At 54.1% G+C, this 19,706-nt stretch overlaps 3 protein-coding genes across 8 annotated transcripts in view; 1 reads left to right on the top strand and 2 right to left on the bottom strand.

Moving 5' to 3' along the window:
• ARHGEF10L (Rho guanine nucleotide exchange factor 10 like) overlaps window positions 1-19,706 on the top strand; it is a 179,520-nt gene that overhangs the window by 45,453 nt on the left and 114,361 nt on the right. For 5 of the 6 annotated variants that reach the window (XM_050790124.1, XM_050790114.1, XM_050790092.1 and 2 more), the window contains exon 2: window positions 15,592-15,671. In XM_050790124.1, the coding sequence (XP_050646081.1) occupies window positions 15,635-15,671 (37 nt within the window). In that variant the 5' untranslated portion in view covers window positions 15,592-15,634. Of the gene's footprint in view, window positions 1-4,823; window positions 4,846-15,591; window positions 15,672-19,706 lie in introns of those variants that run through there. The other variant, XM_050790081.1, reaches the window with a different exon arrangement.
• SDHB (succinate dehydrogenase complex iron sulfur subunit B) overlaps window positions 1-19,706 on the bottom strand; it is a 689,037-nt gene that overhangs the window by 567,798 nt on the left and 101,533 nt on the right. The window lies entirely within an intron of this gene.
• PADI2 (peptidyl arginine deiminase 2) overlaps window positions 1-19,706 on the bottom strand; it is a 579,517-nt gene that overhangs the window by 519,539 nt on the left and 40,272 nt on the right. The gene's annotated exons all lie outside the window — the stretch shown is intronic.

Below are 19,706 nucleotides of genomic sequence, written 5' to 3'. Positions count from 1 at the left end.
ATTTCTACCTTCTTCCCTTCTCCCTCCCGCGAAGCATTTGCTTCTTGCTGCTGCGTCCCAGGCATTGCAGAAGAACTATCCATGCTTTTGGTCACCCTTTCAAGGAGCGCTGATGGACAGGTCCTCCTCCAACTCCCCATTGCTTGAATCTAGGCTTGAGTCTGCTCTCAGGAGTTCCTAGAGGCCCCAGGCCTCCTGAAGGGAAGCCCAGCGGCTATTGTCAATACCGTTCCGTTCCGTTCTCCGTCCCCTTCTGGACTGCCAGCGGCTGTGTCTTTCTCACCACAGCAGGGGATACTCGATGAATATGCATACAGGGTTTAGCCATGCGCTAGGCTCCGGGACACAGGGCAGGAGGGCACAGCTCCTGGTCTCCGAGAGCTCACAGTCTGATTATTTACGAACTCGGGTGCCAGGACCGTGGCTGGGCGCTGAGGATGTGGAGAGGCATAAGATGCAGTCCCACCTTAAAGAAGTGGCCGTACATATTCCCCCTGCCTCCCCAGCTGCCTCCTCTCCCCACCTCCTGTATTCTGGATGCTGGGCCAGGTGGTGCAGATGCAGAGACAAGTAGGTCGTGGTCTCCGCCCCCACAGTCTAGCAGGGAGAGGCACAAAAACAAGTACTGTAGCAGGATGCAGTTTCTTTAGACACTTGTAGCCTGGTGTTTATCTGCCATGGAAACCAGTGGCAATGGCTTTGGTCTCTGTATTCCTGTGACTAGTGACGGTGACACAACCCTGCATTAACAGGCCAGCGCCTGCTATAGATCCCCAGAGGACTTCACCAATGCCCTCTGATCGGGGTTTCCCAGCCTCGATCCATTGATATTTGGGCTGGATCATTCTTTGCGTTGGGGCTGTCCTGTGCCCTAAAGGATGTTTAGCAGCTTCCTTGGCCTCCACCCACCAGATGCCAGTAGTGTCCCCACTCCCCACCTAGTGTGGCAACCATAGCGTCTCCTGCCATTGCCAAATGTCCCTTGGGGGACACAATAGCCCCCGGTTGAGAACCATGGCCTCCTATAGATCTATAAAGCTGTAACTATAAATTAAGATGGGATGGAAATTTTGAAATCCAATACTATCTCCCTCCTCAACATCCCATGTACCTTGGGAGCATCAGTGATCTGGTTTGGCATAAAATGCAGACATCTTCTGGGATGTGGAGGGGCCCTTGGAGGCCGGAGCAGCTGTGCACCTTGTCCAGGCCACAGAGAAGCAGGGCCCCTGGTGGAATGAAGTGGATCATTGCCAGGTCTTCATGCGCCCTGTTCTGTGTGGATGCAGTGTTGGGCCAGTCATCACATGGCCAGCATCATATCTGGGAGAGTTGAGTCCAGATGTTCAACTGTCCTCTTGAACCTCAGTTCAGCCCCAGTATTCTCCCTCACCTCACGGCACCTATGACCAGGGGACCAAGTGCTCATCAGCAAATCCCGGAACCTGGAGTGCTTCCCGGGGCACAATCAAGATTTGCTGAATGAGTAGGGCGGGGTTGTTGGATGGCAGAGGGATCCCAAGGGATGAAGACTGGCTTTTCTGTCACCCTCTTGAATGCCGTTGAACTTAAAAGTCTCCAGAGTGAGGGAGTGGGGGGTCTGGAGACCTTGACTCTGACACAGCACGTGTGGAAGATGTGACCGCCATCACTCTCTTCCTGCTTTGCACCCTGTTCTGGAAGCAGATGGTGTCCCTGTGTCCTCGTCCTCTGACAAAGAACCGGGCCACAGGACGACCTTGGATAGACCTGGCAAAGGCTCAGTGTTGGCAGGCAGTGTCCAGGTGGCCGTCTGTGCATTCGCCCCTCCAGCTAGCATTTTTGGGCACCTGTTATGCTTGCTGGCAGCCTGCAAGAACTGAGCCCTTGATCCCACCTTCCCAGGCCACTGGCCTCTTTCTGCTGGTTACTTGGGATGCTCCTGTGTCAAGTGACACCGGGGACATGCTGGGGGATCATTGAAGGTTTGTTGCCTGCAGGGGTTTGCTGTTCCTAAATTGAGCAGACTTTTTTTTGTTTTTTTTTGAGACATAGTCTCGCTCTGTCACACAGGCTGGAGTGCAATGGCGCGATCTCGGCTCACTGCAATCTTCGCCTCCCAGGTTCAAGCGATTCTCCTGCCTCAGCCTCTTGAGTAGCTGGGATTACAGGCATGTCCACCACGCCCAGCGACTTTTTTGTATTTTTAGTAGAGACAGGGTTTCACCATGTCAGTCAGACTGGTCTCAAACTCCTGACCTCAAGTGATCCACCTGTCTTGGCCTCCCAAAGTGCTGGGATTACAGTCGTGAACCACTGCGACCAGCCTAGCAGAATATTTTTTGAGGTCCAGTCAGGAAGTGGAACCTGAGTTCCTGGGGCTGATTCTGCAGCCGGAGTGCTTTACTTGAAGGGGCTGTGTCTGCAGACGGCTCCAAGCTGGCCCTGTGCTGACCATACGGATGCAGGGAATTGGAATGTCTCTTTGGCATCATGTACAGAGCTTGGTCATTGCTGCATTTCGCACCAACTAAGGCAACTCTGGCCTTGCTGTCTCGTTTTTGGATACTCCCCCTTCTTGACCTTGACCCTCTTCCCTGGAATCTTGACTTTAAAAGAGGAAGGGGCTGGGTGCAGGCTTTTGGGTGCTCAGTGTTGGGCCAAGCTGATGGCTTCCTAGAGCACTTCAGTGGCCTCCTCTTCCCCAGTGAGGGTGGGTACTGCATGGTCAGATACTGTGGGAGGGGCTGCCCCCTAAGCCTTGCCTTCTCCATCCAGGCAGGCAGTGCCTTCCTGGAGGGCAGTGACGGGGAGCTCTAGGACCTTTCAGCTCTAGCCTGGAACGCCACCCCTTCTTGTAGGCTAGTGCTGCTGTTCATTTAGGAGTAGGCGGTCATTTATTCATTCAACAAACACATATTGAGCACTTACTGTGTTCCAGGCTCTCAGTGAAGCACTTTCTGAGAATTATTATCTCATTTAATCCTTAGAACAGCCCTGTGCCATGGTGATTCTTACAGTTGTCATTGTATGGAAGAGGAAACCAGGGATCGGAGCAGTGGATGGCATCTGTCACAGCTGGCCTCCGCTGGGATTGAGCACAGAGCTCATTCTCCTAAAAATTCATATCCAGGGCATGGTGGTGGCAAAAAGGGGAACCTGGAGGGCACCCTGGCAGGACCAGAGATTGCTTCAGAGCAGAAATGACCTGGAGTAGAGTGGTCCCGTTTTTCACTGGACAAGCAGCAGTGTCTGCCTGCAGGATGTCGGCAGTGGGGGGCTTGAAGCTCATTGCACCCAGTGTGGCTTCCATGCCAAGGCAGAAGGAATACTAGGGGGAGTTTAGGACCAGGCTGTGGGCAGCATCCGCGTCATCTGGTTCCTCGTAAGTCGCACCACAGGGTCGGTCAGAAGCAGTCTGGCTCTTGTTAAAGTTGATAGGGAAAGAGGATGGGTGTTTGGGAACAGTTCTCTGGGGGGATCATGGTCCCAGATTTGACCTCAACCCAGGACAGCAGGACTCAGGGCAAATCCTTTTCATGATTGAAGTCATCCCTCCCTGCTCTCCCTCCCCCAGCACCTCCAGCCCAGTCTCCCCTGTCCCCTTCCCACAGCCCCAGGCCGCATCTTCTCAGATGGTGAAGTTAATTGCAAGGGAGTGGGATGGACCCACTAGCCTGATCCTGATGGACCTTTCCAGTCACAGCTGAAAGACCTTGGGTCTAATCATGGATCCACCTTGGATCAGATTCTTGGCTTTGGACAAATCTCTCTACCTCTCTGAGCCTCAGTTTCCTCCTCTGTAAAACGGGGTCAGGTGACTGCCATCTGTGGGTTGGCCCTGCGCCTGGAGGAGCTGGTGGGAGGATTAGAGGAGGCACCAGACACGTCTCCTGGCCTGGAGCAGTGCTCAGAGCCAACTCCCTCCAGAGAAGCCCCAGAACAGCTGGAACTGCACTCACACCCATCTCTGGGGAGGACAGCACATCACTGAGGGGCATGGTTTGAATCATAAGTGCTGGCTACTCTGAATTCAGCCAGAGCTATCCTGGGCTGTGTGGCTGAGGGCCCCTGGGTGTCCTGTGGCTCCATGCTGGGCTTGCGTTTCAGGAGACCTCAGATTCTGCCGGCCCGCTTGCCCTGCCCTGGTTGGGTGGGTTAAGCTGCTTTTAGCTCTGAGTTTTGCAAAGGCTATTTCTTTCCTGCCCAGAGCTCCCTTGTGGGACAGAGTGAATGGCCCCCTCCCTGCCAGTCAGAGCTTGGGCCTGAAGAAAGGGCTTGGAGCCAGATGGGACCCTGTGGGCTTTGAAAGGGAGGCCTAGTTTGCTGTCTGTGGCCTGCCAACCTGGGACACCGGTGCCCAGCCTTGCTCCTTCTCTGGGAAGCTGAATAGATGCCAGGGCCTCACACCTGACCCGTGGGAAAGGCTGGGGTATGTGCCTGCCTGCTAGTAGCAGATGACAGTGGCAGCCGCGGAGGCTCGCAGGTCCTGTCCCCTTTGCCTGGCCACATGCTTCTGACTCACCAGAGGAAGAATGTGGTCTTTTTGGGAGAGAGTTTTTAAAAACAGTCCAAGTCCTTCTCTGGCCCTGTCCCACTCCTCCCCTTCTCATCATTTCCTGGCATCAGCCCCAGACCTCTTTCCACTCTGGTTTTGGGGAACTGCCCCTTTGCAACTTGGCCGTGAAGCTGTTTGTGAAGCTTACTGGGGAGGAGCTGTCCTGGGTGCAGGCTGGTTTCAGAAGGGAGGGGCCCAGCTGTGGCTGCCTCCTCCCCAGGGGCCCAACTTGGGACCAGGGATTTCTGCATTCCTTCGGCAACTGTGCCTTGGGTCGCTTGTGTGTCAGGCCTGTGCCGTGGGTGCAGGTAAGAGTGGGGAACAGTGGCCACAGTCCTGCCTTCATGGAGTCCACATTCTCCTAGGAGGAAACTGATAAATAACTAAAATTTGTAGTTGCTGCAGGTGTTAAATCCTGTGACAATGGGGACGCTGGGTCAGGGGGATGTGTGTGGGCTGTCAGGAGAAGGCCTCTGATACAGCGACCTTGGAGCAAAGCCCTGAAGGTGAGGGCAGCAGTGTGTGGGTACCTGGGGGAACAGCATTTCAGGCAGGGGGAACAGCATTTCAGGCAGAGGGAACAGCAAGTGCAAAGGCCCTGAGGCAGAAATAGGCTTGGGGCATTCAGGGAGCTGGAAGGTGGTAGTGACTAGAGTGAGCTGTGTAGAGACAGGTAGGACATGAAGTCAGGGAGGTTGTGGGGGCTCTGACATGTGGGCCCTCGAAGACCAAGATGAGGACTTTGGTCTTCCTTAAATGAGATAGGCAAACACTCCAGGGCTCTGAGTGGAGGATGAACTTGGCTGCTGTGTTGAGAACAACATGTCAGGGCAGGGGTAGAGGTGAGAGCAGAGGGACTGGTCAGGAGGCGTTTTGAATAGCCCAGGTGAGAGATGATGGTGGTTTGGGCCACGGTGGAGAGGGTGAAATGAGTTCGGATTCTGGGCGTATATTGAAGGTAGAGCCAGCAGCTTTGCTAATAGTAGGCCCTGGGTGTGAGACAGAGGCGTCAAAGATGACTCCAAGGTTTTGGCCTTAGCAGCTGGTGGGATGGAGCTAGCAAGCAGGATGGGAAGACTGGGAGGAGCAGGGTTCTTTGTTCGTGGCAGCGTGGTGATCAGGAAATGGGTAAGGGCACATTAAGGCTGAGACGCCTGATGGATCACTGAGTGAAGACACAGAGCAGGCAGAGGGGCGGAGCCTGGAGTTCAAGGGCAGGACAGGCTGGCAGCATCACTATGGCCATGGCTCCGGACCCACGAAGTGAGCCAGGTGGTCGAGGTGGCCTGGGGAGGAGCCGAGGTGGAGCCTGAACCTGGGAACTGCCAACCTGGAGGGAGGAAGGAAGAGCAGAGGAAGGGGAGCCGGAGCGAGAAGTGAAAGAAGGGAGCAGCTGGCAGATCAGGCAGAATGGGGTCCGAGATGTGTCCATCAGAACCGGTGTAGTGGGGGCCCCAGGTGACCTCATGAACTGGCTGGCAAAGCGGTGGGCACACACTTGGTTGCTCAGCACAGAATGGGAGACGGACAGGAGGCGGAGCATAGGTACTCCTCGGGGAAGTCTTGAAAAGGGGAGCAGAGATATGGGGTAGTGGGTGGAGATGGTATGGGATCAGATGAGCAGTAACTACTCAGTGTATTTGTTCATTTACTTATTATGATTTTTTTTTTTGAGATGGAGTCTTGTTCTGTCCCCCCGGCTGGAGTGCAGTGGTGCAATCTCGGCTCACCACAGCCTCTGCCTCCTGGGTTCAAGTGATTCTCCTGCCTCAGCCTTCCAAGTAGCTGGGATTACAGGTGCACGCCACCACGCCCAGCTAATTTTTGTATTTTTAGTAGAGATAGGGTTTCACCACATTGGCCAGGCTGGTCTTGGACTTCTGAACTCAAGTGATCCACCCACCTTAGCCTCCCAAAGTGCTGGGATTACAGGCATGAACCACCGTGTCTGGCTACGTATTTCTATTTGCTGGGAATGACGCAGTAGAGAGGAGTTGTGTCTCTCGGTGGCCTTTGCTTCTACCCCAGAAAGACATCCCTGTACCATGCGAAACACTCCTCCCTGCCCTCCGTACCCCATCTCATCCCATTCTGGCATCAGCTCAGAGGCCAGTGTGGGGGGCTCCTCCAGTCACCCATCTGTAGACCTGCAGACCAGGGATGGGATGGGCAGGGGGCCCCTGCAGGTAATCCCACGCAGAAAGGCAGGGGCCACTGGTGGGCAGCAATTCTGAGATGCAGCTGCGCGCAACCATCTCCCTGACCCAGCCCGAATTCTTTGCTTGCGGGGGTCAATCCACTCGATGCGGGAGGGTGCAGCCTGGGAGAGACCACCAGGGCACCAGCAGAGGAGAATACCTTGTACTGGGTCCATTTTGGGAGCCTGCGACGCCCTTCCTCAGCCCTCTTCTCCATGGGGCCCTGTGGGAATATCAGGGTAGAAAACTGCAGGCATGGAGAGTTTAACTTTGGGTTGGGTTCCACCTGCGACCGATGGAGAGCGCGGTGCGGGCCCCTTCCTGCCATCCTTTTGTTGTGCTTTAGGTGAGTTCCTGCCCAGAGCTGGGCCAAGTTTATTACCTTACTGGTTCCTCATCTAAACCCGAGAGAGCCTCTCCTCCTTGCATACTCCCCCCTTTTACTTACATGGCTAAGTGAGTCTAAGAAGCCTAAACCAGCGGTGGAGCCAGGATCACACATGCCTGATTCCTGGGCCCCTGCCCTGGCTCTGATCTGGAAGTGGGACACTGGGCCCGCCCCTGCCTTGGGGTCTGTACGCGCTGGCCTCCTGTGGCTACTGTCTGAGGACAGGAACCTGGAACTCTCTTTTGTTTCTTTGTCCCCAGTGCCAAGCTGGGGCCTGGCAGGCAGTAGGTGCGCAGCGAGATGTTGGCTGAGCGGGGAAGGGAGTGACGGGATGAGTGACTTACTTTGGGAAAGCAGGAGGAGGTGAGCTTGACCCCTGGAGGTGAGGAGGGTGAACTGGGGTCACAGAGTCCCCAAAGGTTGCACCTCACCTTGCCCCCCTGGAGGCTTTAGTTCAGCCCTGAGGTGTAGCAGGAGCAACCCTGCCCCTCCCTTTGGCTCCACCCTGACGCCTGGGGAGGGGCAGACACCCCTGTGTGTGCCCCTGACACCTACTGTCTCCCTTGGCAGTGCCCTTCCCTGAACCCCAGCTCTTTCCTGCCATTCTTCCGTCTGTGTACACCTGCTGGGTTGCAGGGACGCACACGGACCTCCCTTTCCCTGCCTGCCTCATCCTCCCGGGGGGCTTTGGGTAGGTCCCTCCCCCATCTGAGCCTCAGCTTCCCTGTGTCTAAAAAGGAGGGAGGAAACCCGCCTCGCAGGCTGCCTGCAGCCTAAATACACTCTCATGCTGAGTGGCGAGGGCCCAGCAGCGGGGACACTCAGCGGCTGGGAGGCGGGCATCCCTGTTGTAGGTGGGGAAACTGAGGCTCGAATGGGCGAGGTGATGTCACAGAGTCTGTGTCATGCCAGCTGCTGTCCCTTCTCTGGCTTCCAGGTGGGAGCCACAGTGCCCCATCGCAGGGACACCCCTGATGTGGGGCTGAGGGTCTGGGGTTCTCTGGAGAAGAAGGGAGTCAGTTCAGCTGATGGCAGGCGGCTTCCTCCAGCACTTCAGCTTCTTCACTCCTGCTGGGCTGGGTTGTTGGGGACGAAGGGGTTAATGTGTCTGGGGGATGGGAGGGAAGGAGGAAGAGCAGGAGGAGGAGGAGGAGGAGGAGGAGGCGGAGGAGGGAGGCTGGAGACAGAGTCTGGGGCCGCCCCCCTCCCACGCTGTCCAGCGGCTTCTCCAGGCTGGCTCTGGTTTCCCAGGCAACAGCCCCCAGGGGTCCCCTCTGGCCTGGCCTCAGGGTCAGCTCCTTCCCACAGAGACCTACTCCCAGGGCCCCCTCCCCAGTGCTCCCCACTCTTCCTGCCTGTGGATCCTCACCAGGGGCTCCCTAAGAGGTCAGTGAGGGAGGGCGGGTGCCACCGACTCTGGGCTCAGGACAGAGTCTTCATTGTCTGAGGCTCCAGCCATTGACCAAACTTGGCCCCTGCCCCAGCTAGGCAGGCCCCCTTCTCAGAGCCCCCCTCCCCCTCCCTGGTAAAGAGGAAAGGAAGTTGGAGTCACCCCCACCTTGGGAAGCCCTTTGAGTGTCCATCAGGTGGGTGAAGGAGGAGCTGGGATGTGTGGTCCCTTGCCAGGTTCTGCAGCTCTAGCACCTGCAGGACTGAGGAGGGTCTGGGAGGACGTTCCCCGACCCACCCACTCCCCTACTCCCCCTTCCACCCTGGGCCTGGGTCCTGCCCTTTTGCTCCCAGGGGCTCAGTAGCTGTATGGCCTTGGGGATGCCCCTCAGTCTCTGTCAGCCTTGTTTTCCCCATCTGCTGTGGGAATCAAATGAGATGCAAACTAAAATGTTCAGTATGGGGCCTGGTGCACACAGTGCTTGGAGGCGTCAGCTATTGTCATTTCAAATTTTGTGATCTCAGGCCTGGTGTTCTGGTGGAATACGTTTGTCTTAGACTTAGTTTAGCAGTCTGTAAAATGAGAAAATGCTGTTGGTCCTCAGGGACTGGCAGGAACTCTGGAAAGGAAACTGACATTCATTACAAACCTACCAGCATTGTCCAATGTCATCTTATTTACACCTGCACCTGACAGGTGAGCACAGGAGGCGCGGAGGGGTGCCTACTTTGGAGCAGGGCTGCTGGAGAGCAGAGGATGAACGTTGTCTGGGCTGGCTTCATACTGAGGCCGGGTTCCTGTCCACGTACCTTATCCCTCTCTTCTGCCTGCGCCCCTCCTGCTGTAGCTCCGCCTGTGTTTTCTTGAAGGCAGCTCCTCCTCTCTCCCCATCTTGGACTCTCCAGGTGGCCCTTTGATCTGAGAAGAGCTGTGGGCATCTTGCTGCCCTGCATGGGGGAGCTGTGGGCCCTCTTCTTGGTCAGGAGGCCCCACCCCACTTCCTGTTCCAGCTCCATTGTGCAGTTTGCATCCCCTTCTCTTCCTTCTGGGTCCTGGGCTTTCAGGACAGGCAGAGGACACCAGGAGGGCTCGTACCCCACCTTCCATCTGTTCTCCCCTCCTCTGGGCTGAAGCCCCACACAAGCAGCTCCCCAGGAGCAGGGATGTCCCGGCCTCCTGGGTTCCTGGTCTATGCCCTTTGGTTCCATGCTGGGTGGGTCCCAAGCAAGGGAGGGTCACAAGCTGTTATCTAGTGTGTGCCCCGGGCCAATCCCAGTGCTACCCATGCTGAGATGGAAAGAAGCCCAGTGCCCCCAGAGAGGTCACAGGCTCTTAGGGAGGACAACAGTTATAATGGGGCTGTGCCTGCAGGCATGTACGTGTCCCAGCACCACCCATGCTCTTTGAAAAGAGCCTGTTGACCCCCTATCAGCTGCACCTCTGAGCTACTGTAACAGAATCTCCAGGTGTGGGCCTGGGACATAAGTATTTTTAAAAAGCTTCACAACTGGAAACCACTGTGTGAAATGGGTCTAAGGAAGCTTTGTAGAGGAGAAATGGGGCTGGATTTTGATGGTTGAATAGGAATTTGCTTGCTGGCTGTGAGAGAGAATTCCATGTGGAGGGAACAGACAGCTTAAGCAAAGGCCCGGAGATGTGAAACAGGTCGGGTGGCATGGTCATGGGGCTGAAAGCCATTCATGAGAGCCAGAGCAGAGTTCCAGGCCAGGCCCGGAGCTGCCGAGACCCGAGAGGTCAGTGGAGGGGACGAATCTTGGAGGGCCTTGCTTAGGACCCAGGCTCCATTCTGACAGTGATGGGGAAGAGTTTGAAGCAACAAGCTGAGGTGGCAGGTGTGTTTGTGGAGTGTCTCTGTGGCAGCAGAGGTGGCAGGCAGGTTGGCCTAGCATGTGTCTAATGAGAGCTGAAAGCCAGAGCGACCTCTCAGAGAACACAGGTATGTGGAGGAGCTCCAGTCCTGACCAGCCCAAGCACCTGGTCTTTCCCCCCATTCCCCACCTTCTTTCACCTTCAGGAGGTGGACCCTGCAGAGGGCCTCCGAGGCCAGAGCTTGACAAGGGTGCCTGGGCCAGAACCGATTCTTGTTTCTCTCTGGGCAGGGCTGGGTGGCCGCTGCCCAGCTCAGCCCAGCAACCCAGTTGCTGCTTCCCCTGCTTCTGCCTAGACCTTGTTGGAGAGAGAGGCCGGCCTTCCCTGTCCTCAAGGCATGACTTGCTCAGCCTTCCAGACTTTCAGGGCCCCCAGGTGTTTTCTTCCTCCAGGCCTCATTCAGGTGGAAGAGGGATGGGGCAGCTTGATGGGTGAGGGGTGGGAGATAGTCTTGGGGGGCCCAGCGTGGGACAGGGGCAGGCAGGAGGAGGGTTTCCTGGAGGGGCCTCTGGGCAGATGGTCTTTGAACCCTAGAGGGAGGTGAACTGATAAGCACTTTGACTAAATTAGCCAAGCCAGGAAGACACCTGCTATGATGGGCTGGGCAGCTGAGGGCAGCGGGAGGTGCCAGTGCCGGGCTGCTCTGGGTGGCCTGTCACTGAGCCTAACCTGCTCCGGGCCTCTGGTGGGCATACCCTGCAGTTGGGAGCTGGGGCCTCGCCTCTTCCTCCCTTGTCTGAGTGCTGCCTCCTCCTCAGCCATTCCACACAGCAGCAGGAATGGGAGCTGTTCGGTGTCCGCCTGTCCCTTGGGTTTGGCGGTCATTATTAAAAAGATGACCTCCAAGAGAAGACAATCTGCTATAACCTCACCCCCCAAACATAGCCTGGATAGGGTCCCCATGGTAACAGAGTTCCCTGTCTACCCAGAGCTTACTCCGTGCAGGGCATGGAGTGTAGAATTCGTCACACCCACCGGTGGGTCCTCATTTCATGAGCACAGGATGCTCAGGAGGCAGGTGCTGGTCTTACTCCCATTGTCCCAGTGAGAAAGGAATTAACTGCTGCTGTGGCAAGTGGCAGAGCTGGGATTTGAACCTGAATCATCCTGGCACCAAATCCTATCCTCTAACCATGGCCTTTGCTGTCACCACCTGGAGAGTGACAGCACTGCGGGCAGTGTCCTCCTCCTTTGGACTCAGTTTCCACGTCTGTAAAGCAAGAGCAAGAGCAACACCGCCATATTGGAGCTACTTTCTGATTCTGACACGCCATGATGCTTTTGTGTTAGTTCTCTTTTTAAAGATGAGAATGGGCTGGGTGCGGGTGGCTCATGCCTATAATTCCAGCACTTTGGGAGGCTAAGGCGGGTGGATCACGAGGTCAGGAGATCGAGACTATCCTGGTTAACACGGTTCGTGAAACCCTGTCTCTACTAAAAAATACAAAAAATTAGCCATGCGTGGTGGTGGGCGCCTGTAGTCCCAGCTACTCAGGAGGCTGAGGCAGGAGAATGGCGTGAACCTGGGACGCAGAGCTGGCAGTGAGCTGAGATCACGCCACTGTACTCTAGCCTGGGCGACAGAGCAAGACTCCATCTCAAAAAAAAAAAAAAAAAAAAAAAAAAAAGATGAGAATGGTTATTATTTATTTATTTTGAGACAGTCTTGCTCTGTCGCCTAGGCTGGAGTGGCAGTGGTGCAGTCTTGGCTCACTGCAACCTCCACCTCCCAGGTTCAAGTGACTCTCCTGCCTCAGCTTCTTGAGTAGCTGGGACTACAGGCATGCGCCACCATGTCTGGCTAATTTTTTGTATTTTTAGTAGAGATGGGGTTTCACCATATTGGCCAGGCTGGTTTCAAACTCCTGACCTCAAGTGATCTGCCTGCCCCGGCTTCCCAAAGTGCTGGGATTACAGGCGTGAGCCACCATGACTGGACTGAAGTGGGTACTTTTTAATCCCCATTTTGCAGATGAGTAAACTGAGGTCCAGAGGTAGGATTAACTCATCCAAGGTCTCATAGCTGCTGAGTGGAGCCTTAGTGGTATTGGGTACCCTGAACTCTTTTCTAACCCCGTGAGGATCTGTAGTGGTGGCAGTGGGCTTCTGTGAGCCATCCCCACTCCCTTGTCCACATCCTTCTGAGACTAGCAGCCTGTGTGTGCAAAATGGTGGCCATAGGTCTATGAGTATGGGCAGGGCTTGCTGGCCTGTGTCCTTGTCCCGACACTTCAGAGCCCCGCATTAGTCTGTAGCAAACACCTTCCAGATTCCAGCCCAAAAGGCTAGGGAGGCAGTGTGATCAGAGGATTGAGATGAGGCTTTAGGGTCAGTGCTCGCTGGCTGGAATCCTAGTGTGCTTGTCCTCTTGCTTCTGTGACCTAGGAAAAATATTTGCTTCTCTGAGCTTCTGTTTCCTCATCCGTAAGCTGGGGTGTTATGAGAATGAGATGGAATAATGCTAATAAAATGTCAGGCTTTATACCTGTTGGTGTCTCTCTTCCTTTCTAGGGAAAGCCTTGCGCTTGGAGGGGAGGGCAGGAATCGGCCCCAAAGGGTGAAGAAAGGGGAGGACATTGGGCTTTCTGCTCTGGGAGGGAAGGATCCTAGGTTTTGGCCCCAGGGTAAAGAAGCTGCCTCTTTCTGTGTCATCAAATTGTATTTAAGGAGCAATTTGGGCAGGAGGCTGGGCAAAGAGACTCCCTTTTCCCTTCTGTAAAATGGGTATAGGTCTTTCTGCCGCTTCCCTCCTGGAGCTCTTGGGGCAGCAGAGCCCTCAGAGAAAGGCCGAGCAGACTTCAGGGGTTTTGAATGAGCCCACTGGGAGGGGGCTGTGTAGCAGGACAGCTGTACAGCTGTTGTTTGATCTTTCAAGTTGCAAAGGGGTTTGCAGACATATTAGTTTGCTTTCCAAAACCCTTTGCTGAAGCACCAGTTCAGTCCTGAGAGCTTTCAGTGCGGATCTAAAAGGCACAGTCACACGCTTAGCAGAGAGTAACTGGTATCATCAGTCACAGTGAGAAATGCAGGCAGGCGTCGGGGTTCACGTCTGTGATCCCAGCGCTTGGTGAGGTCAAGAATGGAGGATGGCTTGAGCCCAGGAGTTTGGGACCCGCCTGGGCAACAGAGTAAGACCCTATCTCTAGAAAAAATTTTTAAAAATTAGCCAGGCGTGGTGGTGTGCACCTGTAGTCCCAGCTACTGGGGAGGCTGAGGCGAGAGGATCACTTGAGCCCAGGAGTTCTAGGTTGCAGTGAGCCGTGATTGTGCCATTGCACTCCAACCTGGGAAACAGAGACCAAAGCAGCCTCAGTACCTATCGATGGGGGCTATATAAATTAAACCCCCCCCCGAAAAAAAAATATACCTACATCAAAGCAAAACCAAACCTACTATGCAGCTGTTAAAAAAAGTGGGGTCAATTTCTATGTATTAGTAGTATTCTGAAATCATCACAGAGATTTAAGTTAAAAAGGCAGTTGCAGCACAGTGGGTGCTGTGTGCTCCTTCTGTATGAAACAAGGCGTATCTGCAGATATGCAAGTTGGCCCATGCATGGGAAAGTTCTGGAAGGATTCTTGAGAAGTCGGTAACAGTCATCTCTTCTGAGGGACTGCGGGATTAGGGCAACAAGGATGGGAGGTAGACTTTTTTTTTTTTTTTTTAAATTTTTTCATACAGAGTCTTGCTCTGTCTCCCAGACTGGAGTGCTGGAGTGTGGTGGCACAGTCTTGGCTCACTGTAACCTCCGCCTCCCACATTCAAGCGATTCTCCTGCCTCAGACTACTGAGTAACTGGGATTAAAGGCATGTGCCACCACGCCCAGCTAATTTTTGTATTTTTAGTAGAGATGGAGTTTCACCATGTTGGCCAGGCTGGTCTCGAACTCCTGACCTGACGTGATCCGCCCACCTTGGCCTCCCAAAGTGCTGAGATACAGGAGTGAGCCAGCGCGCCCAGCCTGGAGACTAACTTTTCATTGTCTACCTGTTGTATCGTTTGAGTCTTGAAAGGTGCTAGAGTCTAGTGGCTGCTTCTGAGCACAGACTCCAGAGCCCCATGGCCTGGGTTCGAACCCTGGCTCTTCCTACCTTTGTGATCTTGGGCAAGTTACTTAACCATTCTTGGTCTCATTTTCTCATTTATAATTTGGACTAATAGATGTTAATATTTGTAAAGAGCTTAAAATTATGTCTGAGATGTCGTTGGCAATGCAAGAATGTCTACTATTACTAATATTGCCATTAACCTGCATTTCATTTTTGTTTAGTAAGGCAGTTTAATAAAAATAAAGCCTTTAGGAATGGAAACGAAAACAGGAACACAGCCAGTTTGTGGCCTGGGCAGATTAGACCAGAGGGCTGGCTGCTTTCCCTCCAGGGTGCATGTCCTCCTCCACAGGATGTCTAGGAGGACAGCCCCCAGCGCACAATTGAAGGTGACAGTAGGGAGCTGGGGCAGGGTTGGCTCCAGGGCCCAGGAAGCTCACTGGAGGCGGAGGTGTCGGCCTCTTGGTGATGTGATCTCCCACTGTGAGGGGAGGGCGGTGCCACCTTGGGGCAGGAGGAGCTGTGCCTCCGCGCTGAGCATTTGGGATTCTGTCCCTGTCTTGCGCCATTGGCCTCTGGAGCCATTGCTTTCCTCACACTCATGTGCCAAGGCCAGGTTACCTCCTGCCTGCTGGTCAACCCATGGGGCGGGACAGGGAAAGGCAGAGTGAGAGTGGCCTTCAGCAGGGCCACAGGAAGGGACTGGCAGGAGCAGGCAGACCTCAGGGAGCGGAGCCCGTGCTTCCTGGGCAGCCAGGAGGAGGAAGTAGCCAGCCCCATTTATGACAGTCAGGCATGATCTGATTCCTGGAAGGTGGGGGACTGAGCATAACCCTGGACTCTGGGGCCAGAGCTTCACCTGTAAGCTAGAGGGGATGAGGAGGGACACCGAGCAGGTCCCTTGTCACTGGCAACAGGAAGGTCTGTGGCTGCAGGGATTTGGGCTGCACAGCTGCTGGTGTTTCTATGGGTTAATGATTTATGAAGGGTGGAGGCTGGGGCCTTTCTAGGGCTGCCCAGAAATATCTGTCTGAGAGCCACCGGACTGAAGCACAGGTTGTGAGCCAGTGACTCATCTCCGTGGCTGAAACTGCAGCCCTGACTCCAGCTAATGTAATTTCTGGTCTTCTTTCCACAGGTGTGTAGCTGGGACAGTGCTGGTCTGAGCTGGACCTTGTCTGATGGCTTCCTCCAACCCTCCTCCACAGCCTGCCATAGGTACCGTACCCAGGGCCTCCTGTCCCTCTCATTCCTTCTTAGAACGGGGCCGCAGGGGCCGGCGGAGGGCCTTGCTCTGGAGCGGCGTGGCGCCGGGTGGGAAGTCCGCTCTGCTGGCTGCTGGCCCTGCCTGGGCCGCGTCCTCTGCCTCATGTTCCTTGTCTACAAAATAGAAGTAACTTTCTGCTCACGGAGGAGGTTCTGGGCAAGGGTCAATCCTTTTGCTGTCTCCCTGAGATCCCCTGGAGAGGTGAACACATGGGGGTCTCAGGCTGAAGCTTATAAATCAGGGGTGAGGAACTGAGGTTGGGGGAGAGGGTTGCACCATAGGGTCAGGCCATCGAACAGTGGTAGCATTGCCATGTTGAGTGAAAAAAAGAGAAAGTAAAAGAAAAATACAGCCAGGCGTGGTATCTCACGCCTGTAATCCCAGCACTTTGGGAGACCAAGGCGGGCAGGTCACTTGAGGTCATGAGTTTGAGACCATCCTGGCCAACATGGTGAAATCCCATCTCTACAAAAATACCAAAATTAGCTGGGTATGGTGTGGCACTTGTAATCTCAGCTACTTGAGAGGCTGAGGCAGGAGAATTGCTTGAACCTGGGAGATGGAGGTTGCAGTGAGCTGAAATCACACCACTGCACTCCAGCCTGGGTGACAGAACAAGACTCTGTCTTGAAAAAAAAAAAAAGGAAAAATACATACTTATACTAACAAAATTATTCATTGTTTATCTGAAATTCAAGTCTGTGTCCTGTATTTCATTTGGCAACCCTGGCACTGGGGCCTCAGATGCTGCAGGTGGAATCCAGGCCCCGCCCGGGAGGAACTGGGCCCAGGGCTGTTTCACCCTCGGCGGCAGCTTCCTGTCCTCTTGTACCACTACGAGAGAGGCAGAATTGCAGATGGTAACGAGTGAGGGCTTTGTCATCAGCCCCATCTGAGTTTGAATCCCGACCCTGCCACTTAGACTGCGGGGTTGGTTAAGTGACATGTTGTCTCTGTGGCTTAGTTTCATCATCAGTAAACATGGGGACAATGACACCCTCTCCCGGGCTGTTGCAAGGTTTAAATATCTGTCAGGCATGGGCTTGGGGTAATCAATTGCTCACGGATGGGAGTGCTTATTATCGTGGGTGTCGGCAGGACAGACAGTACGTGCCCGCACCCCTGGGAGAGCCAAATGACGCATCTCCTCTTCTCTGAGCCTCGGGGTTCTTCTGGGGTGGGGGTGGGGAGCAGCACAGCAGACCTGTCTTCTCTGTGGCGATGGGTGGCTTCCCAGGGTCCCCCGCCTCCTGGACTCGCTTGTATTGGTTCTCACAAGGACCCGGTGTGTCCAGGAACATCAGAGGCATGAGTGACTAGCTCTGGCTGCACCACCCGGGCAGGCGGTTAGGAAGGGCTTCCTGCAGCTCTCAGCTGGGCTGGGCTGGGCCTCCTGAGTTTTCCTTCTGATAAGGAGCAATGCCTGATTGCCTGGGGGGAGTATAGAAGGGGGCCTAGGGGCAAGCACATCTCACCTCCCAATTCACAACGGGGGCTTGGGTCCCAGCATGCATGGCCATGGCCTTGCCCCATCCCGCCCCTGCTGCCGTGGGCATCTGTTCCCTTTCCCCTCCCCACCAAGAGGCCTGAACCTGAACATGGGGAATGAGAAAAAAAATTTATGACTAAGTCAATTCTGTTCTGTTCAGCAAACATTTGACAAATATTTATTGTTCCACCTCTTTCTAATATTGCTGGCTAGTATCATCTGGGTGAACCCAGCTCTTTACCATTTCCTCATTCTCTGAGAGCTTCCCATTACCTGCCCAAACTAAATTCAAATTCCTGAGTAGGGGATTCCTGCACGTACCTTGTCAACTGTCTAGTGACCTTCTTCATCCTTGCGTGTATCTTCAGCGCCCCTGGGGCCCTTGGTGTTTCTTCTCTGTCTTTGCTGTGGCCTCTGCCTGGAATCCACGCTCTAGTTGGAGCCTGTCAGGCCTTTTCTCATCCTTTAAGGCTCAGTGCAAGGGCAGCCTCATCCTCGAAGCCCTTCCTGAAGCCCCAGAGAGCCCCAGCCCCTTCCTCTTGGCACCGTCTCAGTCTCTGAGATTTTAGGTTTTCTCCTGCTGGCTCTGTACTGCCAGCCTCACAGTGAACTTCAGAGGGGAGCTCACAGTCCACCCCTGGACCCCAGGACTGTGTCTTACCTCTCATTCCCTCTCCCTGCCCACTGGATGCTGGGAGCTGCTCACTGCATGCATGGGTAACTGAAGCTATTTGTACTCTTTTTTTTTTTATTTGAGATGGAGTCTCGCTCTTTCACCCAGGCTGGAGGGCTGTGGTGTGATCTTGACTCACTGCAAGCTCTGCCTCCTGGGTTCACGCCATTCTCCTGCCTCAGCCTCCCAAGTAGCTGGGACTTACAGGTGCCTGCCACCATGCCTGGTTAATTTTTTGTATTTTTAGTAGAGATGGGGTTTCACCATGTTAGCCAAGATGGTCTCGATCTCCTGACCTCGTGATCAGCCTGCCTCGGCCTCCCAAAGTGCTGGGATTACAGGCCTGAACCATCACGCCCAGCCGCTATTTGTACTCTTACAGGGAGGAGGTGTAGGCCAGGTACAGTGGCTCACGCCTGTAATCCTAGCACTTTGGGAAGCCTTGCTTGAGCTCAGGAGTTTGAGACCAGTCTGGACAACACAGTGAAGCCCTGTCTCTACAAAAAATGCAAAAAATGCAAAAAAAAAAAAAAAAAAAAAAATTAGCTGGGCGTGGTGGCGCATACCTATAGTTCCAGCTACCTGGGAGGCTGAGGTGGGAGGATCACTTGAGCCCAGGAGGTCGAGGCTGCAGTGAGCCGTGATCATGCCACTGTCCTCCAGCCTGGGTGACAGAGTGAGCTTCATTTAAAAAGAAAAAAAAAAAAAAAGGAGGTGTAGAAGTGACCCGAGTCTCTAGACATGGCTGGAGGTTGCCTCAGGGTTGCCTGGCCTGGGAGTTGGAGAGGACTGCCCTTCTCACCCAGCAGCAGGGACTGGGCTATGACAAGGCTGAAATCATAATAATAACAGTGATAATGGTAGTAATAATATGACAGTGATGATATAACGATGGTGATAATGATATGCAGAATCATCATCGTAAGAACAGCTAACATTTGGTGAGCACACACCCTGCACCAGGTGCTTTATTTACGTTCATTCATTCCATCCTCCCAACAACCCTGTGAGGTAGTTGCTATTATTGTCCTCATTTTACAGATCAGGAAACTGGGAGTTGGTCAAATAACCCGACACTCATCCAGCTGGTACCTGGGTAAGCTGGAGTTTGAGCTGAACTCAGGTGGTCTGACTCTAAAACCTTAGTCACTGCAGTGACACCATTCACTTATAATGGGAGACCCCCACCCCCACTCCCAGCAGATTCACTCGGGCAACAACCGGGGGGCACTGAGAGGCTAAGAAAGCCCTGTTTAAGTCAGGATGAGCCTGTATCTGGTACCCCCAAAATAGTGGGTGGGGACTTTGTGGTCATTTATTCCAGAATTTAAGCAAATTTTTTTGAGACAGGATTTTGCTCTGTTACCCAGGCTGGAGTACAATGGTGTGATCGTGGCTCACTGCAGCCTTGAACTCCTGCTTCAGCCTCTGGAGTAGCTGAGACTGCAGGCACACACCACCATACCCAGCTGATTTAAAAATTATTTAAACATTTTTACTTTTGTTTATTTTTTTGAGACAGAGTCTCGCTTTGTCACCTGGGTTGGGGTGCAGTGGCACAATCATGGCTCGCTGCAGCCTTGAACTCCTGGGTTCAAGCGATCCCCCCACCTCAGCCTCCCAAGTAGCTGGGACTACAGGTGTATGCCACCACACCCAACTAATTGTCTCATTTTTAGTAGAGACAAGGTCTCACCATGTTACCTGGGCTGGTCACAAGCTTTTGAACTGAAGCCATCCTCTCGCCCCAGGCACCCAAACCCAAAGTGCTGGGATTACAGGTGTGAGCCACAGCACCCAGCCTGTGTTTTAAACTTTGAAAAT

Source organism: Macaca thibetana, chromosome 1, assembly GCF_024542745.1.
Source record: "Macaca thibetana thibetana isolate TM-01 chromosome 1, ASM2454274v1, whole genome shotgun sequence".
NCBI lineage: Eukaryota > Metazoa > Chordata > Mammalia > Primates > Cercopithecidae > Macaca > Macaca thibetana.
This window is presented reverse-complemented; position numbering and strand designations above follow the sequence as displayed.